Here is a 23,963-nt window from a genome sequence, read left to right as displayed (position 1 = left end):
GTTTCATGTCCTGCAAGTTTGTGTGAAATTACTCTTGCTGTCATTAGTTAAAAAAATATTTTAATTTTTTTTATGTAAGGACCTAATAAAAATAAGTTATGAATAAAAAAAAATGGCAGAGAAAGTTTCATCACATGAGTCATGCACGATCTTGAGCACTATTTTGAAATGTGCTGCAAGAAAATTTGTATTGTCAAGAAGGGCAGATGACGACTGACTGGAAATTTAGATGGGAAGAGAAATTATCTTGCACAAAAAAACAAAAACAACATAAAGAAAATGAATAAGATTAAGAAGACCTCTTCGCTTCTCCCTCCCAGGTCGGACCATCTGGCGCGAGAGAAAGAGTTGTTTGTCGAGCTGCACAAGCTGTCCAAACCGATCGAGATTGCTGTGGCCAAGGACGGGGAGTTTATTGTGGCCGAACACGCTGGCACTGTGAAGATGTTTTCTGTTGTGGGTGGCCGGTCCGTCGAGTGCATTGTGCAAGATGTCCTTTTTGTTCCGCAACTGCGCTACAACTTGTTTTCCGTGGTACGGATCGAGAAAGCCGGGATGCGGGTTGTTTTCGACGATGGTAAGGCGCTGATTTACCGCGGCGACGAAATTGTTGTGTGTGGTGCTCGACGTGATAAGCTGTACGAGCTGGATTTTCGTCCTTTCGATTGCGAGAAGTCGCTGTTGTCTTGTGGCCGCGTTCAGAGTGATTCTGTGTTGTGGCACCGTCGATTTGGCCACCTCAACGAGAGAAGTTTGACAGATCTCGCGCGAAACGACATGGTGTCAGGGTTGACACTGACAGTCGACAAAGGAGTCGACCAAACGATTGTCTGCCAGTCGTGCATCGAAGGTAAACAAACCCGCAAACCTTTCACCCCGCGGGGTGGTAAACATTCGTCTCGAGTTCTCGAACTAATACACTCGGACGTGTGTGGTCCTATTTCGCCGCATGGATTGGACGGTAATCGATTTTTTGTGACTTTCATAGACGATTGGAGTCACTTTACCGTCGTGTTCCTGATGCGATCGAAGGACGAAGTGCTGGGCTGTTTCGAGCAGTACGAGGCGCTGGCCACGGCGAAGTTCCAGACGAAGGTTTCCCGTTTGCGGTGCGACAACGGTGGCGAGTACACCGGCCGGCGTTTCAAGCAGTTTTGCCGTACGAAGGGGATCCAGATCGAGTTTACAGTTCCGTACACACCGGAACAGAACGGGACGAGCGAGCGCATGAACCGGACACTGGTCGAAAAGGCCAGGACAATGCTGCTGGATTCGGGACTGGACAAGCGTTTCTGGGGGCAAGCGGTGCGAACGGCGGCATATTTGCTGAACAGGAGTCCTACCAGCGCAGTTGTTTACAAACAAACACCGTTCGAACTTTGGGAGAAGAAAAAGCCGGACGTTTCGAAGCTGCGAGTTTTTGGGTGCGAAACGTTTGTACATGTGCCGAAAGAACTCCGGAAGAAGCTGGACCCGAAGTCTTGGCGTGGTTTCCTGGTTGGTTACGCTGCGAACGGGTATCTGGTCTGGGATCCGGTCAACACACGAATTGTCACTGCTCGAGATGTGGATTTTGTCGAAGCCAAAACGACCGTGAAGAAGAACGACCAGCATGAAGTGGAGCAGTTCGTGGTGTGCCCGATTCCTGACGAAGCTGAAGAACCTGTCGCCCCTGTCGCGCCGGCCGAGCGCGAGGGAGAAGAAGAAGTGACGTCCGATGAAGAGTTCGGCAGTTTCGACGACGACGAAGAAGCTGACGGCGATCAAGAAGAACTGGACGCGGGAGGAGTTCCCGCCGCAAAAGAAGGGCCTGTCGGAGAAGATCCTGAAGTCGGTGCCGACGCTGATCCAGGTAGACCGCCGAGGGATCGTACAGCTCCATCCTGGCATCGTGATTACGATATGGATTACGCTGGTTTCGCCTTGTGTGCTACAAGTTTCCTTGACAACATTCCACAAACGATTGCTGAGCTGAAGAAACGGGACGACTGGTGCAGATGGAAATCTGCCATTGACGAGGAGATCGATTCGCTGGGGCGCAATAAAACTTGGACCTTGACGAAGCTCCCCGCTGGTCGCACGCCGGTTACCTGCAAGTGGGTGTTTCGTGTGAAACGCGGTGACGGAGTTGTGGCCGACAAATACAAGGCGAGACTGGTGGCTAGAGGCTACACGGAAACGTACTCCCCGGTGGCGAAGCTGGACACGCTGCGACTGGTGTTGGACGTAAAGACGGCGTTTTTGAACGGGATCCTGCACGAAGAAATCTATATGACGCAGCCTGACGGGTTTCAGCAGGGGAAGGACCTCGTTTGCCGACTGCATCGTTCGCTGTACGGGCTCAAACAAGCGTCGAGGGCGTGGAACGAGCGTTTCGACGAGTTCATCCAGAAGCTGAAGTTCGTCCGTAGTCCTAACGACCAGTGCCTGTACGTACGAGGAACCGGAAGAGAGCAGATCATCGTAGTACTGTATGTTGATGACATTTTGGTTGTTGGGTCGTCGCTGAAGCTGGTGAAGGTCGTGAAAAAGTGCTTAAACGGAGAATTCGAGATGACGGACGCCGGCGAGGTGGGACAGTTTCTTGGATTGACCATCGATCGGCAGCCAGGGGTCATGCGAATCAGTCAGCGGCGGTATTTCGAGAGTTTGCTGCAACGGTTCGGCATGATGGAGTGCAAACCGACGTCGACGCCGATGGAGAATCGTTTGCGACTGGAGAAGGGAGTTGAAGCGCAGCGTACCACCAAACCGTACAGAGAACTCATTGGCTGTTTGATGTACGCGGCACTCACCACGAGGCCGGACCTGTCTGCTGCAGTAAACTACTTTAGCCAGTTCCAGGCATGCCCGAATGATGAGCATTGGATCCACCTTAAACGGGTGCTCAGGTATGTCAAAGGAACGCTGGATGTCGGGCTTGTCTATCGGATCGAGAAGGAGGCGCCGTTGCTGGAAGTCTTCTGTGACGCTGACTGGGCGAACGACCTGGTCGATCGACGATCGGTGACAGGGTGCATCTTCAAACTGTACGGTTGCACGGTGAACTGGATTACCCGGAAACAACCAACCGTTTCGTTGTCCTCGACGGAAGCTGAACTTGCAGCGCTGTGTACCGCCGCGTGCCATACTCTCTGGATGGTGCGGGTGCTCCGCGACTTGGGGTTGAAGCCGGACGGGCCGATTTCCCTGCACGAGGACAATCAATCAACAATTTGGATTGCCGAGGATGCGCGTGATCACGGGAGGCTCAAGCACATCGACACGAAGTTTCATTTCTTGCGAGATTTGATCAACGAGGGAGTGTTGGAGCTAAAGTTCGTGCGTTCTTCGGCACAGCAGGCCGACATGATGACCAAGGGCCTTCCGGCGACTTCCTTCAGGGAGTTGTGCACGAAGATCGGGCTTGGACGGTGCTGTGGTTGAGCAGGGGTGTTGAGATGGCAACCACTGCCCCATTACCTTTGCGCGCTACTGCGCCAACAGAACTGTCAGCAGATGTTCCTGTTTACTTTGTTTACAATAAATCTTAGCCTTTTAACAACCGCTCTAAACGTAACACACGTGTTTTAATTATCCTCCTGTAAGCCATCCGAACCTCTTTTATAGTGCATACTCGATGATCCGATGTGATGATGTGATGATTATCCGAAACTTTGTATGGGACCTCGGATAATCGAATCATGAGCGCACATTTTTATATTTTTTTATGATTTGCTTACTTCTAACATCAAATTTGAGTTTTTCGACCCCATTTTAGTCAAATTTGAATGGTTGATATTATAATAGGGGTCATACTTAACCTCGCCTTTCACACGTCAACATTGATGTTGATTTTGATGCAGTAAACACTTCGGTTTCATCAAGGTATGATATATTTGGGCTCTCTGAACACGATCCAATCGACAGAATCCAATTTTGATGAATTTCCTGCGAAGGTTAAAGTTGTAAATGAAATAGTTCTGTGCTAAAAAGCCCGGTACTTTTATGGTTTCATGATGAGAAAGAGTAATTTAATGGAGGCACTTGGTTTCTTAGTATGATTTCATTGCATTTATACCAGAAATTTACAACTTTATTCTTCCGCAGGAATTGCACTTAAATTCAATTTCATCGATTGAATCGACCTATCGCCCTATCATACGTTAATGAAACTGAAGCCACCAGAAGATTTTTTTGCGAGGCCTTCGGATAATCGAGTCGAGACTGTATTTTTATAAATATATCTTGCTTTGTTCGCTCGCTGAATCCAAGTCTTCTCTCAGAATAAAGCTGCAGTGACACACATTGTCTTAATGTTTTCCCATATTAAAAGTTTATTTTAGTAAATTTTAATAGTTCAAATAGAAATTTTGTACTTGAAGATTCTCCAAAAAATATAATTATTGTTTATTTCCATCATGAGCAAAAAGCCTCATGCTGGTTCAGCTCAGACCTTAGCATTACAATTTCGCAAATTTTGCTATTTAGAGAGCTGATTTACCATGAAAGAAAAAGGTAAAACATTTTCAATTTTTACTAAAGTTGCATTTATGAACTATGAACTGAACTAAATCACAAAGTATTTCTTGGCTTCATAAATTCTTTGAATGCTGAATGAACTATTTCCTATATTTGAAGGTCAGGTTTATTTAGAACAATTCTTGCGTTATCTTAGCAAAACGACTTTTTATTGCAATTCATCATCCCGCATTCCATTCAATTTAACGAAGTAAGATAGATTGCGTTTTGCCAACAGAGTACCACATTGATAAAATTTAAAAAAATTACATTTTAAAAAGGCAAAAACACTAATTTTGAACGTTTTGAATTGTTAGACTTGATTTTGAATTTTCTAAATTATTTTTATTGAAGAAGCAGACAAATTTACAAAAGTTCTTTTTTATGTGTTTCTTGCGTCATTTTCAGGCTTTTTATTAACATTTATATTTGTTTCTGTACCGTGGACCGTGGTGTAGGGGTAAGCGTGATTGCCTCTCACCCAGTCGGCCTGTGTTCGATCCCAGAAGGTCCCGGTGGCAAATTTTGAGACGAGATTTGTCTGATCACGCCTTCCGTCGGAAGGGAAGTAAATGTTGACCCCGGACTAACCTAAAAAAAAAAGGTTGGGTCGTTAGCTCAGTACAGGTGTAGGAGTGGTCTCTCTGGGTCCTGTCTCGGTGGAGTCGCTGGTAGGACTAACAGTCCAAAGGTCGTCAGTTCGAATCCCGGGGTGGATGGAAGCTAAGGTGTAAAAAGAGGTTTGCAATTGCCTCAACAATCAAGCCTTCGGACACCTAGTTTCGAGTAGGAATCTCGTAATCGGGAACGCCAAGGCAATGTTGTAGAGCGAATAATTTGATTTTTTTGATTTGATTTGTTTCTGATAGCCTTATTCCACACCATCTATCATTTTTTAGTTTTTCGCATGTTTTTTTTTACTTTTTCTGCTACAGAATGATACCATTATCATTTTAATTGTTATAAAAATAGCAATTATGGATTAACGATGATTTTGATAACTTTACAAGGATTTGGAAAATCGTCATCATCAAAGTATCACGACGTGTGGAATGCTATTCAGAACAATACAAGGAGGAATTTTGTCAAAATATTTACAGCGAAGTTAACAACAAACTCAATAAAAAAACAAATGCTGTATTTTTTTTAGCGCTTCGAAAATATTTTTCGCTGGGTTGTTTTCCTCAATGGAATTTTTTAAATTGCACTCTCATTTCCATAAAGGACTGGAAGTTCAGGTGTTAGTATTAGCATTTCTTGAAAAAAATTACCAGAAAAAACTTTAAACTTGAACATAGCTCCTGTACCAAATTTTGCACTATCCTTTTAAAAATTTCTACAACAATTGAAGACACCAGATCGATAAATAAAGTCTCTTCTCAAAAGACGGAATATTGAGCATTTCCATAGCACTTTTGCAAGTACAGCCTTTGTTTTTTTTTATGGAAACTGGTATGGACAAATCAATTATACAAAGTGGCTTTCTGAAATTGTTTTTAAAATCTAATTGAGAAAAAATACGGTAGCAGAGAACTAAAAGCAGCCGTGCCAAAAATACACATAAACTGTAGTTGACTGATTTACAAATATTTTTAATAGTTTTTTTCACACCTTCAAAATTGGCCCGAAAAATCAGGGAAAACAATTTATTTTTGCTAAAAAATAAAATAAAATTTCAGTGGAAATTTAAGGGCAATCAACTGAAATCAATTTAAATTCATTCGTGCGTTTTGAATCATTTGAAGCATGTTTGTTGGTTTAGTAATCTTTTGATATTTTGGAAATTTTCGATGTAACGCAAAAAGTTTTTCTTCACTAATTTTTTTGTCTCCGTCAAATCTTACATTTTTTGAAAACTGATGATTACAAAACAACTGAACTAGGGTAAAATGCATTTTTTGTAATTCCGTCGTGAAACTACTCACTTTTCATGTCATTCTTGAACGACGAAATAGCCTACTTTTCTGTGCCAAAAATAACAGAATCGAATAGCAACACTTTTCAAAATAAATGCTGAATGTTCTATGGGTGCTCGTTGGATAAATGTACGACTCGTGCTGAAAAAATCCTCATTTTGCAACTTGTTGCATAAACTACTATTAAATCACTTTTTTTTCGTTCAAATGTTGAGACTATGGCTTGTCATTTTATTTATTAATTTTGCTTAGAAAGCCCACATCTAAACATCAAACATCAAACTTCAAAAGAATCTTTAAATATACTATAATTCTAGTGAGATCACCCCTGATCAAAACTGGTAATTCTGGATGAAGGAGACGCATCGTCAGTTGTGTGCTATCTTGTGACAACGACCATTTAGTACTTTTCGAGTAAATCGATTTTTAAAGTTTGTTGGTAAATAATTTCAAAACTATGAATGATAGAGTCAAACTTTTTGAAACAATCGGTTCGTATACTATCGCTTAACAAACGCTCCAAGTTTCAACTAATTTGGTTACACCAGTTAAAAGATACAGTAAATAATGTAAACAAAAATCTGAAAAGCACGTGTCACAAGTGTGTTTCGAAAGTAAAATTGTACTACGTGTCACAAGTGTGCACAGAATTCCCATACAAACTAAAATAAGCTCAAATCAATGGTTTAATTGACTTAATCAGTATATTTTTATAAACAAAAGGTTGCATTGCCTTTAGAAAGTATGTGTGTACATAAATTTGTAAAAAACAAGAAAAAATTTCCACATTTTCCAACAACATGTATGACGTGTCACAAGTGTGCACAATCATTTTGATGTTAAATTGGTCTATGTCACAAGTGTGTATTGCGATACCCGGGAAACGGAAGCGAGTTTCTAAAATCGGGTTAAAGCATCTTGTAGTGTTTGTTAAGTATAGCAAAACGTCATCATTAACTCATTTTCGACCAAAATGGTCTATGTCACAAGATAGCACACAGCTGATGGCATGGTAATTTGTCAGTTGATATGACGTCTTGATGTAAACAATTACAATTAATTCCTAAAAAAAATTATCGATATCAGTAAACTAAAAACGTCAGAAATATGAATTACAACAGTCTTGAATTTTCATAACATAACACAAAATAATTTTACTATCCTGCTTTAAAAAATACACTCAAACCCCGATGGTTTGACACCAACCGTTGTCAAACGAACGGGGTCACTTTTTAGTTTGACACCCCTTTTACACGGAGTTCACACACACTACCAAACGTTTGTTTTGATAGTGTGCGTGAGCGCCGTGTAAAAAGTTCGTCACTTTTTAGTTTGACCAACCACCGGGGGTTGAGTGTATATTCATTTTGAATCACCAAGAAAATGTTTAGCCACCCCTGCTCCAAACCACTTTACAGCCAGAAAGTTGGCGCGCGCCGTAAACTTGCCGCCGTCCGCCGCCCAAGCGCGAGAGACAATAACGGTGGTTGAGCCGCGCACGTTTTCAGTTTCGATCGGGCGTCGCTCGCGAGTGCTACACTTTCTGCGATCAGGCAGCAGCAGCTCCTCAGTCTGCAATCGATCAACCAGGGGGTGTCTTTGTGTCTAGATGTTTAGCTCAATTGGCTGGACTCCCATCTTCGTGTTGTGTCGCCCCGGGGCTCGGAATAGGATCTGGAGCAGCAAATTGATTAAAGTGTTCTACTGACCCAGAAAACGAGGGTGGGCGATAATAGAACAATGCGCCGAGACCAAGAGTACGACTATACTGGCCGGTTCGTTCAATCTCTGTAGAGTGTGTCTCAAAAGAAGAAACAATTTGGCACCACATTCCAAAGTCAAGTGCCAATACGTCGTAGTTTCTTTTCACGGGCAAAACTATATCTGCATCTTGCCTACCGCCAGCCATTAACAGCAGCAGCAGCAGCAGCGTGAGTGAGTTGAATGACATCGATTGAGGTGGCCGATTGCAACAGGTGTGTGCTCTGTGGTTGTTGATCCGCGAGGTGACAGCGGTCTTCGATATACTCAACCCCCCTGCTGGTGTAGTGAACTGTGGGGTGGGATTATCGTGTGGGGTGGAAAGGCCAACCGCTCTCGTTTCTTCAACAAGCAGCCAAAAGCGGCATTCTATGTATAGCTCTTGAAGTTGACTAGAAAGGGAAAGAGCGAGAGATTCAAGTGCAGAAACAACCCAAAGTGAAGCGTACATGTAGACAGCTGAACTTGTCAATGAAATGAAGCAAAAAGAGAAGCTTTTAATTTTCACCGGCACAACCGGATTGAGCAATAGAAGACGATGCACTCGCGCGCGGCAGGTGAAGGTCAACGCGGCAACGTTGTTGGCAATTGAACGAGACACTCGCCGGCAGCGCGATGGTGGTGTGTACGTGCCCGTTTGAGCAAACTATTTAGCGCTTCTCGGTGTGAGACCAAACAATGTGTAGTTCTAGTTGGAATATTACGATTTGAACTCGATCTGCACTCGGTAAACATTTGCACCTTACGTTTGCTATCTTCTTGGACGTGACTTGAGGTGCAAGCGTTTCAATTGGTACAAACGGTTTAGATTCGACTATAATTTATCCAAGAAACTAATAATTTAACCAGATTAAGATTAAAGTTTCGTTTCATAATTGCCAGAAAATGGGATGTGTCTCACATTCTTTAAACATTGATAATCTGAAATATTAATTCCAAGATATTGAAAAAAGTGCATTTTCTAAAAATATGTTTTTTTAAAGAATGAAAAAAAATCGACATTTCTCAAAATAGATTTTGCATTTGAAATAAATCCGTTTTTTAGCAAATTAATATTTAAAAACGTTATTTAATCCACCTTTAGGTGGTTGGTGCCTTCCTCTCATTTATAGTGATTCCAACCCCCCTAAAGTGTCCACATGTTTATGGATCTCCCCTAACGTTCGCAGCACCTAAGAGGTCCTAATAAAAATAAGTGATGAGTAAAAAAACAGACTACCTACAGACTTTTTGTCAAGATTATACAGACACGTCCTTTGAGGAAAATGGCATCTTTTTTTTTCTTTTTTTCTTTTTTTTTCATAAAATTATTTTTAAAGAAAATGGCATCCCTCTACACGGCTTTTTCGTGCCGATCAGACCCGACCAGTTGAGGTTGTGTGAATTCAGACCATTTTTAAACTGCTTGTAATTTAAGATAGGTAAGTCAGATCTTGAAAATTCGTACTCCACCTAAAAGGTCTTCTTATATGCTTTCTAAAAATATATAACATGTGAGGGTTTCATGAAAAAACCACCCTTTTTACCATAATTTTAATTTAATATGAAACAGTTTTTTTAACATAACTTTTTTAAATACATGATAAAACTGCATGAATTTAAATAGCAACTTTGGGGACGTTAAGACGGATCGATTAAAACCATTCCGGCCAAAATCGGTTGAGCCTGTGACAAGATATTCCAGTGACATTGAATCGGTACACATGCCAAACACACAGACATTTGCTCAGCTGATGATTCTGAGTCGATATGTACAAATGAAGGTAGGTCTAGGAGGTCTTAATTAAAAGTTCATTTTCCGAGTGATTTTATAGCCTTTCCTCAGTAAGATGAGGAAGGCAAAAATCTATCATACACAATAGCAAAAAAATGGCACCTTTTCATATGAATTTAAAACAATTCCAAACGAATTTAAAAAAATAATATGCTCTCGAAAATAATGAATTTCTTTTAAGCACTAATAGAACCAATTATTACAAATGGTTAAATATTTTCGCAAATCCAAACGGTTCGGGATGAATTAATTCCGAAAATTCAGTAATTTCTAATTTTGATATTTTTGCGATAAAATCAAGATCGTTACAACTTTTTTTTTTTGAAGATTATGTTCTTTAACTCTGGCTATAGCCGATGAGATAGGCAAAAAAATAAATAAAATTACATGATACATAAAAATTGAAATTACATGCCATAGTATTAATATTTAAATCAAAAAAGTGTTTTAAAAATGCGTTTTACACCTGCCCAGTTGTATTGCAATCGTTAATTTTCAAAATATCTAAGCATTGACGATTTTTTTTTGCGCCGAAATAAATCTTTTTGCAGTTCTGTACAAGGGAATTCCACCAAAAAAAATCAAATATGGTTTTAAACGCATGAAAATACAGTTCAAATTGTTCGATTTGACTTCCTTTTCCATAAAGAAATTAAACATTAAAAAGTTTTTTTGCCCCCTGATTTTCGGACTAATTTTGAAAAAACAGCTGTTTTTAATGAATAAAAAAAAGGGATTTTCTCTGTTAAAAAATGAGTTATCTGACCGATTCTTCGAACCGAATTTGCTTTTTTCCAGTTTAAAATTAATTTTCTAAATTGGACAAAAAAATATTTTGATTCACAAATCACAATATGATACAAAGGTATTATCTTAGCTTAATCTCCACAAATTTTGACCAAATTAGGCCTGCAGATATTAATTGGGAGATGTGTCTTTTATTAATCTGCTGCTTTCGTTCTCCTGGTACGCAAAAAAATATCTTGCATAAACTCAAATGTTGTTTGACATTTCATTCACTTCAAGGAGTACAATGTACGGTATGGCGGAAGCAAGAGGAGATTTATACATAGAAAGTGGTGTTTCACATTTATGTTTAAGAATGTGATCGATTCAAAATATTATAACGGTGCAAAATGCGTTTTAAGAAAAAAAATGTTTCCCTAACAAGGCTGATGCAAATATTTTTCAAAGTTTTTGTCTCTCCTCGGCTCTGGCTGGGGTCGAGGGGACAGCAAAAGAATAAAAAAAATATATATTCAAATTGAAGTTACAAGCCATAGTCTCAAAATTTTACACTTGTGCCGTTAGGCTGGTACAAATATTTTTAAAAGTTTTTGTCCCCCCCCCCCCCCCCCTTCAAAATTGGCCCGAAAAATCAGGGGGCAAAAAAAATATTTTTACAATAAACTTCAAAATTTCAATGAAAATTCAAGTGCAACCAGCTGAAATCAAATTAAAATACATTCTCCTGCGTGTAAAATGCATTTTAAACACTTTTTTCAATTAAATGTGAAGACTATGGCTTGTTATTTAAATTTTTATATATTTTTTGCCCCCTTGACCTCGGCTAGGGCCGAGGGACAAAAACTTTTTTAAATATTTGCATCGGCCTTATTTTTCAAAAAAAAAAAGAATTGACGAAATTAAAAATTTTAGCGAAAAAAGACTTTTTGCAATATGCCCATTGCAAATTTTCAAAAATTCAAAACATTTTCGAATAAACCCAAACATGCTAAAAATGATTCTAAACGCAAGGGACTGCATTTTCAATATTGAATCAGCTGATTGCCCTTAATTTTTTTTGACATTTTGAAGTTTTCTGATTTTTTTTTCTTTCCTGATTTTTCAGACCGACTTTGACAACAAATTTAAATAAAATTTGTACCAGCCTAATGAAAACGCTTGGTCTTAGATAAAAAAAAATATTTTGATTAATAAACTCTTTTCGAATGTTTATAAAAATTTAAGGTACAAAAAATTCAACAAATGTTCAAATACGACAAATAATAAAGTTTATTTACAAATGATTAAAATTTCGTTGAGCTACCATGAACCACCTTCCTTTGGATGATACTTTATACGGAATTTTCACCGATTTTCACCGTATTTTGAATCGAACAAATTCATATTCAGGAAGGCAAATTCAAGTTTCTACATATAAATCATTATCATGGGTCACACGATTTTGTTTTCATTTCCCAGGAAGCACATGAACAATATTATTCAATATATGTGACATTTCTATGTAGGAAAATCAATTATCTTCCAAATATGTATAGATATTGGGAGGTTTCTTCTTTAATTGTGAGACCAAAAATTAAATAACAATTGTTTTAAAGGATTCAAAGAATCGGTCATGAGTAGAATTTCGGTTCAATAATGTTTCCTTAAAATTTCAAATTTTACAATATTCAAGAAAACTCATTTCTCTCCAAACAGTTGCATTACAGTGGAGCAGCATGGTGTTTCGCTGAACCAATATGAAAGCAACCGTTGATTTTCTTCTCGCAACGACATCGCGAGAGCCAGCTCGGAAAACTCTCTCTCGAAATTTTCCCTCTCACCCGTTTCTCTTTACCACACACGACCGGCACCAACAAGCAGGCCGTGGAAAATTTGGCGCAAAAATCGTTTCCTTTGCAATGTTTGGCGCGCGCGTCAACCATGTGCTTTTGCACTCTCTCTCTCGCTCTCGCACTCTCTTTTGAACGCCTCTCACACAAGTTTTCCTTTTAAATTCTCTTGCGCCACCAATACTAACGCAATGGCGTTTTCTCAGGCAAGTTTTAGAAATGTAACGTGAAGTTGGCAACTGCAATTTTCCTCACAATACAGGCGCACTTAAGCTCTTTTGGGGCTGTATGACGCTGAAGGGCAAGGTACAGTGTGAAAATTGGGGTGGTTTGTGAAATTTGTCATCAAAAAGATTCATTTATTTGCAAAACTAGTTTTCGAAAAGAAATCGCGACTTATGGAATATAAAACAAATTGTACAAATCTGACCATTTTAAATTTAGCGTGCAAAGAGTGCATCGTCACTTGCACAGTCCGTTATACTTAGCTATAGTCGTGTCATACAACTCGCTGCTGCTGCTGCTGCCACTAGGTAGTGTCGATGCGAAATACATTTTCAAACTGCATTTCCAGTTGAGCCACGGCCGTGAGCAAAACAAGAACAGTTCCAACGCCAGCGAAAAAGACCCAAGTTGTGACTAGTGGATATCCGTGTTTTAGCTATGTAGATTGACACAAAGTGCACCATGATAAGCAAAGTGTTTTGACCTACGACAACACATCGAAGAAAACGCAACATCAAAAAAACAACAACACCAAATAAAGCAACAAAATCACACACAAAAAAAAAGAAAAGCATGAAGAAAGTCACTGACATCAGCGGGTTTCCCGAGGGACCGGAGGAGGACGCCCAGGAGCAGCAGGCCAGCGTGGAAAAGCTGCTGAAGCTGACGGAGAACGACACCAACCTGACCGTGGACAGCATCGAGTGTTTGCCCGGAAGCCAGCAAGGCGATAACTACATGTCGATTATCAAGCGCATTTTGGTCCGCGGAAAACGGCGCTCGAGAACGGCCAAGAAGAGCAAAGGTAAGTGGAGGATGGGGGGAGTGTCCTTGCAGTACGTATTACGAGAGGGAGCGGATTGTGTTGTGATTCTTCAACCGCCGAAGGGAGTTGACCTCGCTGTAGGGCTTTTCAGAGGGGGTATTGAGAGCAGTTTTTTTTTAATTTTGTCAGTCATTCATTACCTCTCGTCATTTTTTCCACGAACTGATTCTGGGGTTCTCAAGCGACCATTTTTAATTTATAAAGACTTGACATTATTAAACAATATATGTTTGTTAGGAGAGTCTTTGTACAGTCCAGACTAGGTTATCCGAAGCCTCGATTCTTTCTTTTAACATCAAATTCGAGTTCTGCGACCCCATTGATGACATTTGAACAGTGCCTATTACATTACATAATGTGTTTTTGTAATATTTTATAAGCCCCATATTGGCTGACATCTTAGATTTAAACATTTAAACAAAAAGACAACGAAAATTTTAAAAAAATTAGTAAAAACAAAGAACCCAATTGAGTTGGCTAAAGTATAAAAATAAAGTATTTCTAGATTAAATTTTCAAAACAACCTATCCGTCATGGGTTTCCTATGCAGATTGGACCTTTTGAAAATTTAATTTAGATTTCTACAACAAAAAAAACATAATACACCAGAAAAAATTGTAGTTTATGCAACAAGTAGCAAAAAGAATATTTTTTCAGCACGAGTTGTACATTTATCCAACGAGGTTTACCTAGTGTTGAAAATCTCAACTTTTCATCACCCATTTCAGTGCGGATAAGAAGAACTTTTCAGCACTGGTATTGAAAGGTATGAATTTTCCATTCAGTTATTTTTAGTAGGGAAAAGAAGGCCGTTTCGTTTTTCCAGAAGGACAGGAAAAAAATGACAGTTTCACAGCGGAATTGCAAAAATATCTTTTTGCAATTCCGTCGTGAAACTATTTACTTTTCCTGTCATTCTTGAACGAGGAAAAAGCCTACTTTTCTGTACCAAAAATAACTGAATCGAATAGCAACACTTTTCAGCACTTGTTTCGAAAAGTAACACTTTTCAACATTTTTTTTATTTAAACGATTTATTGACAAAATACATGGAAATTTGACATAAAATTTCACTCATTGTGTGTTTTTTGGAATTGCAAAAAATGTTGTATGGAACTCGTTGCAAAACTTGATTTTTCAGCACTCTTCGTATTTATCCAACTCGATGAACCTCGTTGGATAAATGTACGACTCGTGCTGAAAAAATCCTCTTTTTGCAACTTGTTGCATAAACTACTATTAGGTATCATTCAATAGCTTTAAAAAATCTAGCAATCGCTTAATAATGTCCTAGTTGTCTATAAAAAAAAAGTTCTGAAGTTCTTTTTAAGTGAGGATACCAAAAGATCTAGAAGAAAGACAAAAAAAAACAAACTTCAAAACCCAATTTTAATATTTTTCAAATAAAAATGTATAATAACAGTTTTGCACGATACAAATGTTTCAAAGAATTCCTTTTTTTCCTGAAGTTTTTCGTATTTAAAAAAATCTGAATTTGGTAAAAAGCTTAATAATCCCAAATTCAGTAAATAAAACGATGAATGTTATACAACGTATTTTAAATAGCTAACAGTTAATATTAAAAGAATTTCCTATGAAAATTAATTTTTTTTTACAATTAAGATTTTTAAACAATTGTTTGCTCTTCCATTTCAATTTAATTTGTTTTTTTTATCAACCTGTTGATCCCTGAATTGAATACCTTTTTATTGAATTATTTTTTAAAAAATCTCACTTTGTACATTTTTGATGATACAACATTCAACTATTCATATATAATATATTTATTTGTACCTGTTTTTGTTTTCATAGTTTATTAGAATTAAACCGTGCGTTGCATAAATATAAATTTTACAAAAAAAATAAATTTACGAAACATGATTTTTTCGAAGTGTTACTTATTTTGCCCCTTTTTTATTATTGATATCTAAGAAACTGTTGAGCTTTTTTTAAATGTTACGTAATTATAAATATAAATCATTTTTATAATTTTAATCAATATATTTTACCAAAACATATCAAAGAATGCAATTCATGTTCTTTTGATGTATGTCGTGGCTTGTATTTAAGCAATGAAAGAATGTATCAAAAATATTTAAAAAAAAAGAAGAGAAATTTCTCAACTTTCCTTTTTCCCGGGTGAAAAAGGTTAGACTTTTTCTTTATTAATAGAAAAAATTGAAAATAATTATATGTAACTTGTAAACGGTGCACATCATAAAAAATTCATAAATATATCTTATTAAATTGGTTTAAAGGAAATTTAATTGAAATTTTCATGAAAAATCTTTTTCTCATGAATTTTAACCCAAATTTTGTCTTGTAAACTTCAAACTTCAAAACTTCAAAATTCGCACATTTTCAATCTGAAATTTTGTAAGAATCACATTGTGAGCTAGATTTTTTAACGCAACTTTATATAAAAAAACCGTTTGAAGAAAAATCTGATTCGAAAAAAAGGACCCAACACATGTTTTAAATAATCTCATGAAACAAGCCTTACCGGTTCAACCCTTTTTAATTTTAATTCTATCAATGTCACCCCAGTTTACGGTAATTTAATTTAAAATTTCTTCTTATAAATATTTTGACATTTAGAATGTTGATAAAACTCTTTAGACGAAAAATTTCATGTATGAATACAAAGGGGTACCAGCAGCTTTAGTAAAACGAAAAAAGGATACCTGTCCAAGAAAAAATTGAGATCTGCTGATCTAAGGCTATTTCCTTCTACTCTCAAATTATTGCAAAAATATGTTTAGCATCTTATTTTGATTTTTATTTTGAATAAAATTTTATATTTTTTTCATTACCCCTGATTTATACAGAAAAAATAGTTTAATTTTGGAAGGTTGAAATTTGGTTGGTTACATTTTACCACTTTGTATGATTAATTTTACTTAAAAAATTTATAAAAATGTGAACCTAATGAAAATTTATCATTCATATTTTACAATTATTTTAATCTTTGGAATTTTTGAATCGCAGATTAGAAACAAAAAAACTGACTATAAAATATTGATAAATTCTCATGCATCAGATACGGATTTTTTTCCTATTGTGTAACAACCATAATTACCATAATTATTTGAACAGAAATAGTTTGGGAACCCCTCAAACGCTGACAAGCTTCCAAAACGGTAGTGCAGCTTTTCCGTATTTTCATTCCCTCATAACATCAGGATCGGGGATATAAAATGCATTCTCACCACCACCACCACAAGGGTAAAAATTCTCACAATTATCGTCCTCTGCCTCATCCACTGGCACTCTGGTTGTTACGCCACCAGCGTCACGTTTGTGTTTGTTCTCACCACCGAAGGGAGGGTGCATGTGCACTCTTGACCCACTTTTCGAGCGCAAAACGAGCGAATTGACCGGCCTTGACATTATGCCAACCGTCCCCACCCCAAACATTTTCCAACGTCATTTACCCGGAAGGAAAACTCTGCACCACCTTCAAAGTTGGTAGTCGCTTTTCCTAGAACAAGAAGCAACACAAAAATCGATCGACTACATAGCACTGCTCGAGCTTTTTCCCGAGCTTAGTTGCATGCTTCTTCGTTCATTGTACTTTTATTGTTGCCCTGACCTTGGGCCACCGACATAAGCGCGCGAACACAGCATTTTCAGCGCATGTAAAAAAAAACACGCGCTTTTGCATGGTATTATATGCTCTGGCAAGTGCAGTGTCAAGTGCAGCAGCAACTGAGTCATGCTGGCGCCAAGCAAAACCAATCAAAGGGGGAAACCACGTCGCTGTTGGACAGCGCCAGACACTGATGCGGAAGTGGACCCCTCGCAGGCCTTGGAGAAGCATAACTAATCGTTTGCTATTACGAAACCAATTTTGTCGCAGAAAATGCAGAACAGGGAATTGAATTGGAATCGTCTGTGATGGAATATGCAATAACGTCAACTGAACTATATGGGGAGGCTCATGAACATGCATCGTTATTTATGTTGATTACAATATTTTTCAAGATTAAATTTTCATTCAAACTTCAATTATTATTCTAGAAAGGACAATCATAGTTTTAAGTTCCATCACCTTATTTTTTTTTTTTTTGTTTAGCGGAATTGAATTAGTTTGTATGTGAGACAAATTTCTGATAAACTTTAAATAGTTTTGTTTTAATCCTGTCTTGACAAATTGTTAACGATATTTTTTTTATTTTTCACATGTTCAGGAGGTCTTTATGAGCAACTGTTCTTTACTTTATTTTACTTCTCTTATTTTTGTTTGCTTTTATCGTGTTTTGTTTATGAGCAGTTCTCTACCAAATCGATTTTTTTTTAATTTTAATTTTTGCATTTTTAAATCCGGTTGAAACTATTATGGTGCCTTCGATATGCCCAAAGAAGCCATTTTGCATCATTAGTTTATCCATATAATTTTTAATACAAATTTGGCAGCTGTCCATACAAAAACGATTTATGAAAATTCAAAGATCTTTGTCTTTTGAAGGAATTTTTTGATCGATTTGATGTCTTCGGCAAAGCTGTAGGTATGGATTAGGACTACACTGAAAAAAATGATACACGGTAAAAATGGTGATTTTTTATTTAACTTTTTGTAACTTAAACTTGATTTGCAAAAAAACACAAACCAGAAAAGTTTCAGCCTGATTAAAAAATACAAAAAAATGAGTGACCGAAATCTGAGAGAATTTCTTTTATGTTTGTTTTTGATAGGTTTTGATAGTATTTGGCTTATTCTACCACTTCCTATAATTATCTTTTGCCTTGAATTTTTTTCTTGTTTTGAAAGCCACTTTTTAATTTATTTATTTTTGCTTGATTTTCACATTTTCTTGTAATTTAAATGGTAGACACATTTTCATTGTAATTCAAATGGTAGAAAAATGCATAGAGACATAGTCTGGACCATTACAAAAATTACTGCATACTTATTTTTAACTAAACATATAGGAAATGTTAGTAAAAACACAGCCAAAGTTGACCCCAGAAAAAAGATATATATAAAAAAACATTGGAAAATTCATCCTAACATTTTCTGAAATTTAATGAGTTCTTCTTTTCAATGCTTTTGGTTGGTTAAGCAGTGGATTTTGGCGAATTTTTAGATCGAAGAGGGAGGGATAAATTTTGAAACATGTCGAGTCGTGCATTTATTCCATGAGTTTGGCCGAGTTGAATAAATGTCAAGTGAAGCAACGAGTTAAAAACACCCTTTCATTTCGATTCTCCGCATGAATGTTAAATATCTGCCATCAAGAAAAAGAGAGTATTTCAAACTCAACATCAGTAGCGTGTTAGTATTACTTTACAGCAGAGATGGAATAATCAGTGCTTTACAGCACTGAAATGAATGCTGAAAATAAAAGAATGACAGAAAGGAAAATACTTTAACAACGTCATTAAAAAAAAACATTATTTTTGGCAAAATTCTAGTTTGATACAAACCATATTTTCCCATAATTTCGCTGCCGGTTGGATTGGATCAAACAACACACACAAGTAGAAAAATTATGTTTTAGGTTTGAAAAACAAATGGGGTTGGAATAGTAGTTCATGCATCAAGTTGGAAATGATTATTTTTTCAGTACGAGTCTTTTGCGAGTTGTAGGTCAGTAGTCATCACTAAAGAATGACAGGAAAAATAAATAAGTATTTCCAAAAAGAAATAAAAAAAGATCATTGTTGATACAATTGTATCAGCATCTTTTTAACACAAACAACTTGAATAGTATTTTTTGAGGAAATGGTACCGATTTTTCATTTTAATTGAATTTCCTTCAGTCAGTAAATAGGCATATATTATAGGGTAGAGTCCCTTGAAAAGTAATTCATAAATGTTTGATTATGGGGTGTAAAAGTAAATTATGAACAAAATAGTAGTTTATGCAACAAGTTGCAAAAAGAGGGTTTTTTCAGCACGAGTCGTACATTTATCCAACGAGGTTCACCGAGTTGGATAAATACGAAGAGTGCTGAAATAATCTAGTTTTGCAACGAGTTCCATACAACATTTTTTGCAATTCCAAAAAACACACACTGAGTGAAATTTTTTGTCAAATTTTCATGTATTTTGTCAATAAATCGTTCAGATCAAAAAAATGATGGAAAGTGTTACTTTTCAAAACAAGTGCTAAAAAGTTCAACTTTTCAGCACCGATTTGAGTGCTGAAAAGTAGAACTTTTCAGCATTTATTTTGAAAAGTGTTGCTATTTGATTCTGTTGTTTTTGGTACAGAAAAGTAGGCTATTTCGTCGTTCAAGAATGACAGGAAAAGTAAGTAGTTTCACGACAGAATTGCAAAAAATACTTTTTCGCTCGTAGGCTGCCATTTACACCAAAACTAATATTTATTCAAATTTTCTCCGACGTTTTTTTATTTATTTATTTGCGTTTAAGGACCACTTAACTCACGAGTCATTCGGGTCCGAACGTTCCATAGGGATTAAGTTGGGCTACAATGTCCTTTCATTAGATTTGGCCAAAATTTAGAATATACCCAGAATCCAGGGCTGTCTCATTGTTCCCCACTCATTTCAGCCCATGGGTAACAATGAGACACTTTGATTTTTCTTCAATAAACTTTTCAAAATCGATGGAAATCATTCAAAACATGAATTAAAAGTGATTTTTGGCATATTTATATAGTTTAAACTTCATTTAACAAAAAAATCAAAGTTATTTGGTATTAATATATGGATTTTACAAAATTTAAATACTTTTTAGTGTAACTTTTGTTATTAAAAGTTTCATGTTGGCAAAATTGTTCTAAAATGTTCAAGGCAAGTCACCTGCAATGGAACAATACAAAAACATGATGTTTTGCTAGAAAAATGTTGATTTTCGTAGAGTTTCTCATTGTTCCCCAGCTGTCTCATTGTTCCTACCAAGTGCGTTTACAATGAGACAGTTGAATAACTCTGGCTATAGATGGCGGATCGATCTCATATTTTGGTCAATGTTAGAACACATTAAAAGAAAGATAATGCAACTAAAAGCTCATTAAAACATGCTAATGAAAAAAATAGAAAAATCGTTGAAAGTTGAAAACCAAAAGTGTCTCATTGATGACTACCCTACCCTGCATTGTTTTTTTTCTCGGATTAGTTTCCAAAAAGCCGTAAGAGCCATTGGTAAACAAAGCCTTTTTTGCATCGTTATTCGACCTACTTACGAAAAACCAATATCAGAAATGCTCGAGATTGTTCATCTACACGTCCTTCAAGTTCACCAAACTTAAAAAAATGAAATGTTGTCTCATTTTTGACAAAAACTTAAATTAGTGTCAGAGGTCACAGTGGCTCTTACGGCTTTTTGAAAACTCACCCGAGATTTGTTCTTTTTTTCGGACGTATTTTTAAAGGTCCTATAAACGATAGGATTTCCTATGTTTATACATAGAAAATTCTATGCGGAATTGGATGGAACTTCATGCTAATGTTTTTAACAACTTTATTGCTAAATGTTGAAAAATCAGATAATTTCTTCAAAAGTACTGTATAGCAGTGATTCCAATACAATGTTTGCTGATGCCCAACTCTGGGAAACACCGCTTTAGAACGTCAACCTCACCAAGAAAATCATTTAAGACCCCTTTCACACGCGAAACAATGGTAAAGAAACTTTTTTTTTTTCCTTTTTCGACCAAACCCTTCTTTAGAAAATGTAAATCTGGAAAGTATTTCAAAAACTTAAAAATCTAAATTTTCAAATATCAGGTTATTTCTGGGTATATTTATTAACTTTGTTCATGTGAAAATGTAAATGCAAAGAATATATTATTTTGTTTGTTGAAACTTTATTACCTACTTTTTAAATTTTCATGCATTTTTTTATAAAAAGAACACCTTGCATCTTTGCGAGAAAGTGTTTGATATTCAATTTTCACCCATGCTTCAAATTGTATCAATTCAGTTCATTTTGAAAAATATCAAAGTCTTTTTTTAACTTCCAGGAGAAGAAATTGTTCACTATCACTGGACATTCTTATAAACGTTGTTCTAAATTGAATATCATTTTACTAACAGAATAAATTAAAATTAATTTTCTGTGCAACTAATTGTAGAACAATCAATTAAAAAACTGTATAACTTTCGATGTAACAAACTAATTTCACCTTCAAAGATTTTTTGAAACATTCCAAATCAAAAAGACTCTCTAATCAATATATCTTTAAGGTTCATGCCGATTTATATGTGTATTTATATTTTTTTCTTAAAATCGTGTTCATTCCTATATTTATTTATTTGTATTACTAAATTTAGATAAACAGGTTGAAATGTTAATCAGATCGTTGATCTTTTTACAATTAGCACATGAAATTGTGACAAATTAGCAATCTTTCGCAGTTTTACTGTTTTGAATTAATTTCCCCGACACAAATGCCGTTAAACTGCGTTCCCCCATTAGCATAAAGCCGTTGACCGCGTGCTGCATGGGAGCAAAAAAAAAGCCGGTTTCAATGTCAACTGCATTTGCAAATCAAACTCCTTTTCTCTCTCCTTCTCTCGATTTCGCAGAATTCTTCATCTCGCTGATCTACAAGCGCCAGATTGCGAGCCTCCAGCGGCGGAAGCTGTTCCGGGCGGACGAGGCGTTCGCGAACGAAATCAACGCGTACACGGCCCTGGTTCCGGTGCTGCAAAAGTTTTCCCGCGACCGGTTACCCTTTCCGGCGTGCGTGTACGCGGGGGCGGACGCCGAGGGTGACCTGATCGTGCTGGAGGACTTGTGGCGCACCGGGTTCCGGATGGTGGACCGCCGGAAGTGCCTCAGCTATCGGCAGTGCCGGACGGTGATGAGGGTGAGATATATTTAGGCGGTTTTGGGTGGGGAGTTTTGAAGTGAGTTAAGATTTGTTTTTATGATTATAGGAACTGGCCAACTTTCACGCCGTGTCGCTGGCGATGAAGCAGGTTCAACCGGTGCTGTTTCACACGATGAAGGAAAAGGTCACGGAGATCGTGTACACGGATGAGGGAGCCGAGTTCTACACGCACTCGTTGCAGACGTCTTTGAGGGGAACTTTGGACAGTTTGCACTACAGCAATAAAAATGGAGCGTTGGATGGGGCGATAAAGGCCATCGAGAGGTTAAACGGCCGGCTGTACCAGATCATGTCGACGGCTGTTCGGAACAGTCACGAGCCGTGGAAGGTGCTCTGTCACGGAGATACCTGGGTCAACAATTTGATGTTCAACGAAAGCCACGATAAGGTGAAGCTGATTGATTTGCAAACCATGCGGTACACGAGTCCGGTGCTGGACATTCTGCATCTGCTGTACACCAGCACAGGAGCTGAAGTGAGGGCGAATCACACCGACGAGCTGATCCACAGTTACCAAGAATCTCTGATCGACGCACTTCGAGTTTACGTCCCGATCCAGAATCGGTTCGTTCTGCCCGACCTGGAGGCCCTCTTCAGCTATGCCAACATTCGCGCCGAGTACAACTCCCGGATCTTGTACGGACTGGGCATTGCCATGTGGCTCTTGCCGGCCGTCACGTTCCACCCTGACCACATTCCAGATCTTGATAGTGTTACCATGAACGATTTTAAGACAAAGAACCACGAGAAAACTATTGCCCAAATGCTTTCCCCCGATTATCATCATCGAATGCGGGACACAGTTCTCGAATTTTACCACAAAGGAATCCTGGAAACAATATAAAGCTAGTATTATTCTAAAATAATCGCGCAAATGTGTATACAAAAAAGGGGATAAACACCTAACCAATCTATTCGCCACAAGTAACAGAATAAACCGCTTAAACTAATGGTACACAAAACAATTAGCTAGTCAAATGGTGTTTAAAATAGATCAAATCAACAAAACAAACAGTAACCAAATCAAATCTCGTTAGTCAAATATGCCCAACTATAAACTTAAACTAATCGCCGCGCTATCGCGCAGAGCCACATTTCGCAATAGTTTTCGTTATCACTCACCAAGCGAGTGCAAGCAAGCAAGCTCGCGACGCCTTACACAACACTAGAAGAAAACTGATAGCAATCGCAGGTTTAGTTTAATCCAGACAACACGGAAGAAAAGCAGTAGGGCACTCCGGTTCCGCGATCGTGCAAGGACTTACGGGGCGAACCTGAACCTATCTCGCTCGCTTATCAGGTGGGGCGCGTGTGCCGGGTTAGTGGACTTTCTGTTAGAGTCAACAGGAAAAAGAAAGTATAGTTACCAGACGTTGTTTAGGGTTTTTGTAGGTTTGTTGATGAGTAGATGTGCAACATTGTTACCACTTGAAGTTTGTTCTAATCACGACGGTATACGTAACATGTGCTAAGAGCAGATGAATAAAGATGCAAATATTATTACTAGAAGAATTTTAGTTTTATTTTACTTCGCATTCGAAAGATTTATCACAACTTATACACACTTTGAACTGTTTC

General features: G+C 37.6%; 1 protein-coding gene across 3 annotated transcripts; it reads left to right on the top strand.

The window, feature by feature from the left end:
- Positions 1 to 7,939: 7,939 nt before the first annotated feature.
- Positions 7,940 to 23,894, top strand: LOC6039004. Of its 3 annotated transcripts, none has more exons than XM_038263693.1 (4): positions 7,940 to 8,191; positions 13,102 to 13,557; positions 22,078 to 22,361; positions 22,432 to 23,894. In XM_038263693.1, the coding sequence occupies exons 2-4, from the start codon at positions 13,326 to 13,328 to the stop codon at positions 23,227 to 23,229; spliced, it is 1,314 nt and encodes a 437-aa protein (XP_038119621.1). In that variant the 5' UTR covers positions 7,940 to 8,191; positions 13,102 to 13,325; the 3' UTR covers positions 23,230 to 23,894. The 3 variants fall into 3 exon arrangements, with proteins under 3 accessions (XP_038119621.1, XP_038119623.1, XP_038119622.1); XM_038263695.1 differs by lacking the exon at positions 7,940 to 8,191 and adding an exon at positions 8,198 to 8,351; XM_038263694.1 differs by lacking the exon at positions 7,940 to 8,191 and adding an exon at positions 8,370 to 8,392.
- Positions 23,895 to 23,963: the final 69 nt, after the last annotated feature.

Source organism: Culex quinquefasciatus, chromosome 3 (assembly GCF_015732765.1).
Source record: "Culex quinquefasciatus strain JHB chromosome 3, VPISU_Cqui_1.0_pri_paternal, whole genome shotgun sequence".
Lineage (NCBI taxonomy): Eukaryota > Metazoa > Arthropoda > Insecta > Diptera > Culicidae > Culex > Culex quinquefasciatus.
This window is presented reverse-complemented; position numbering and strand designations above follow the sequence as displayed.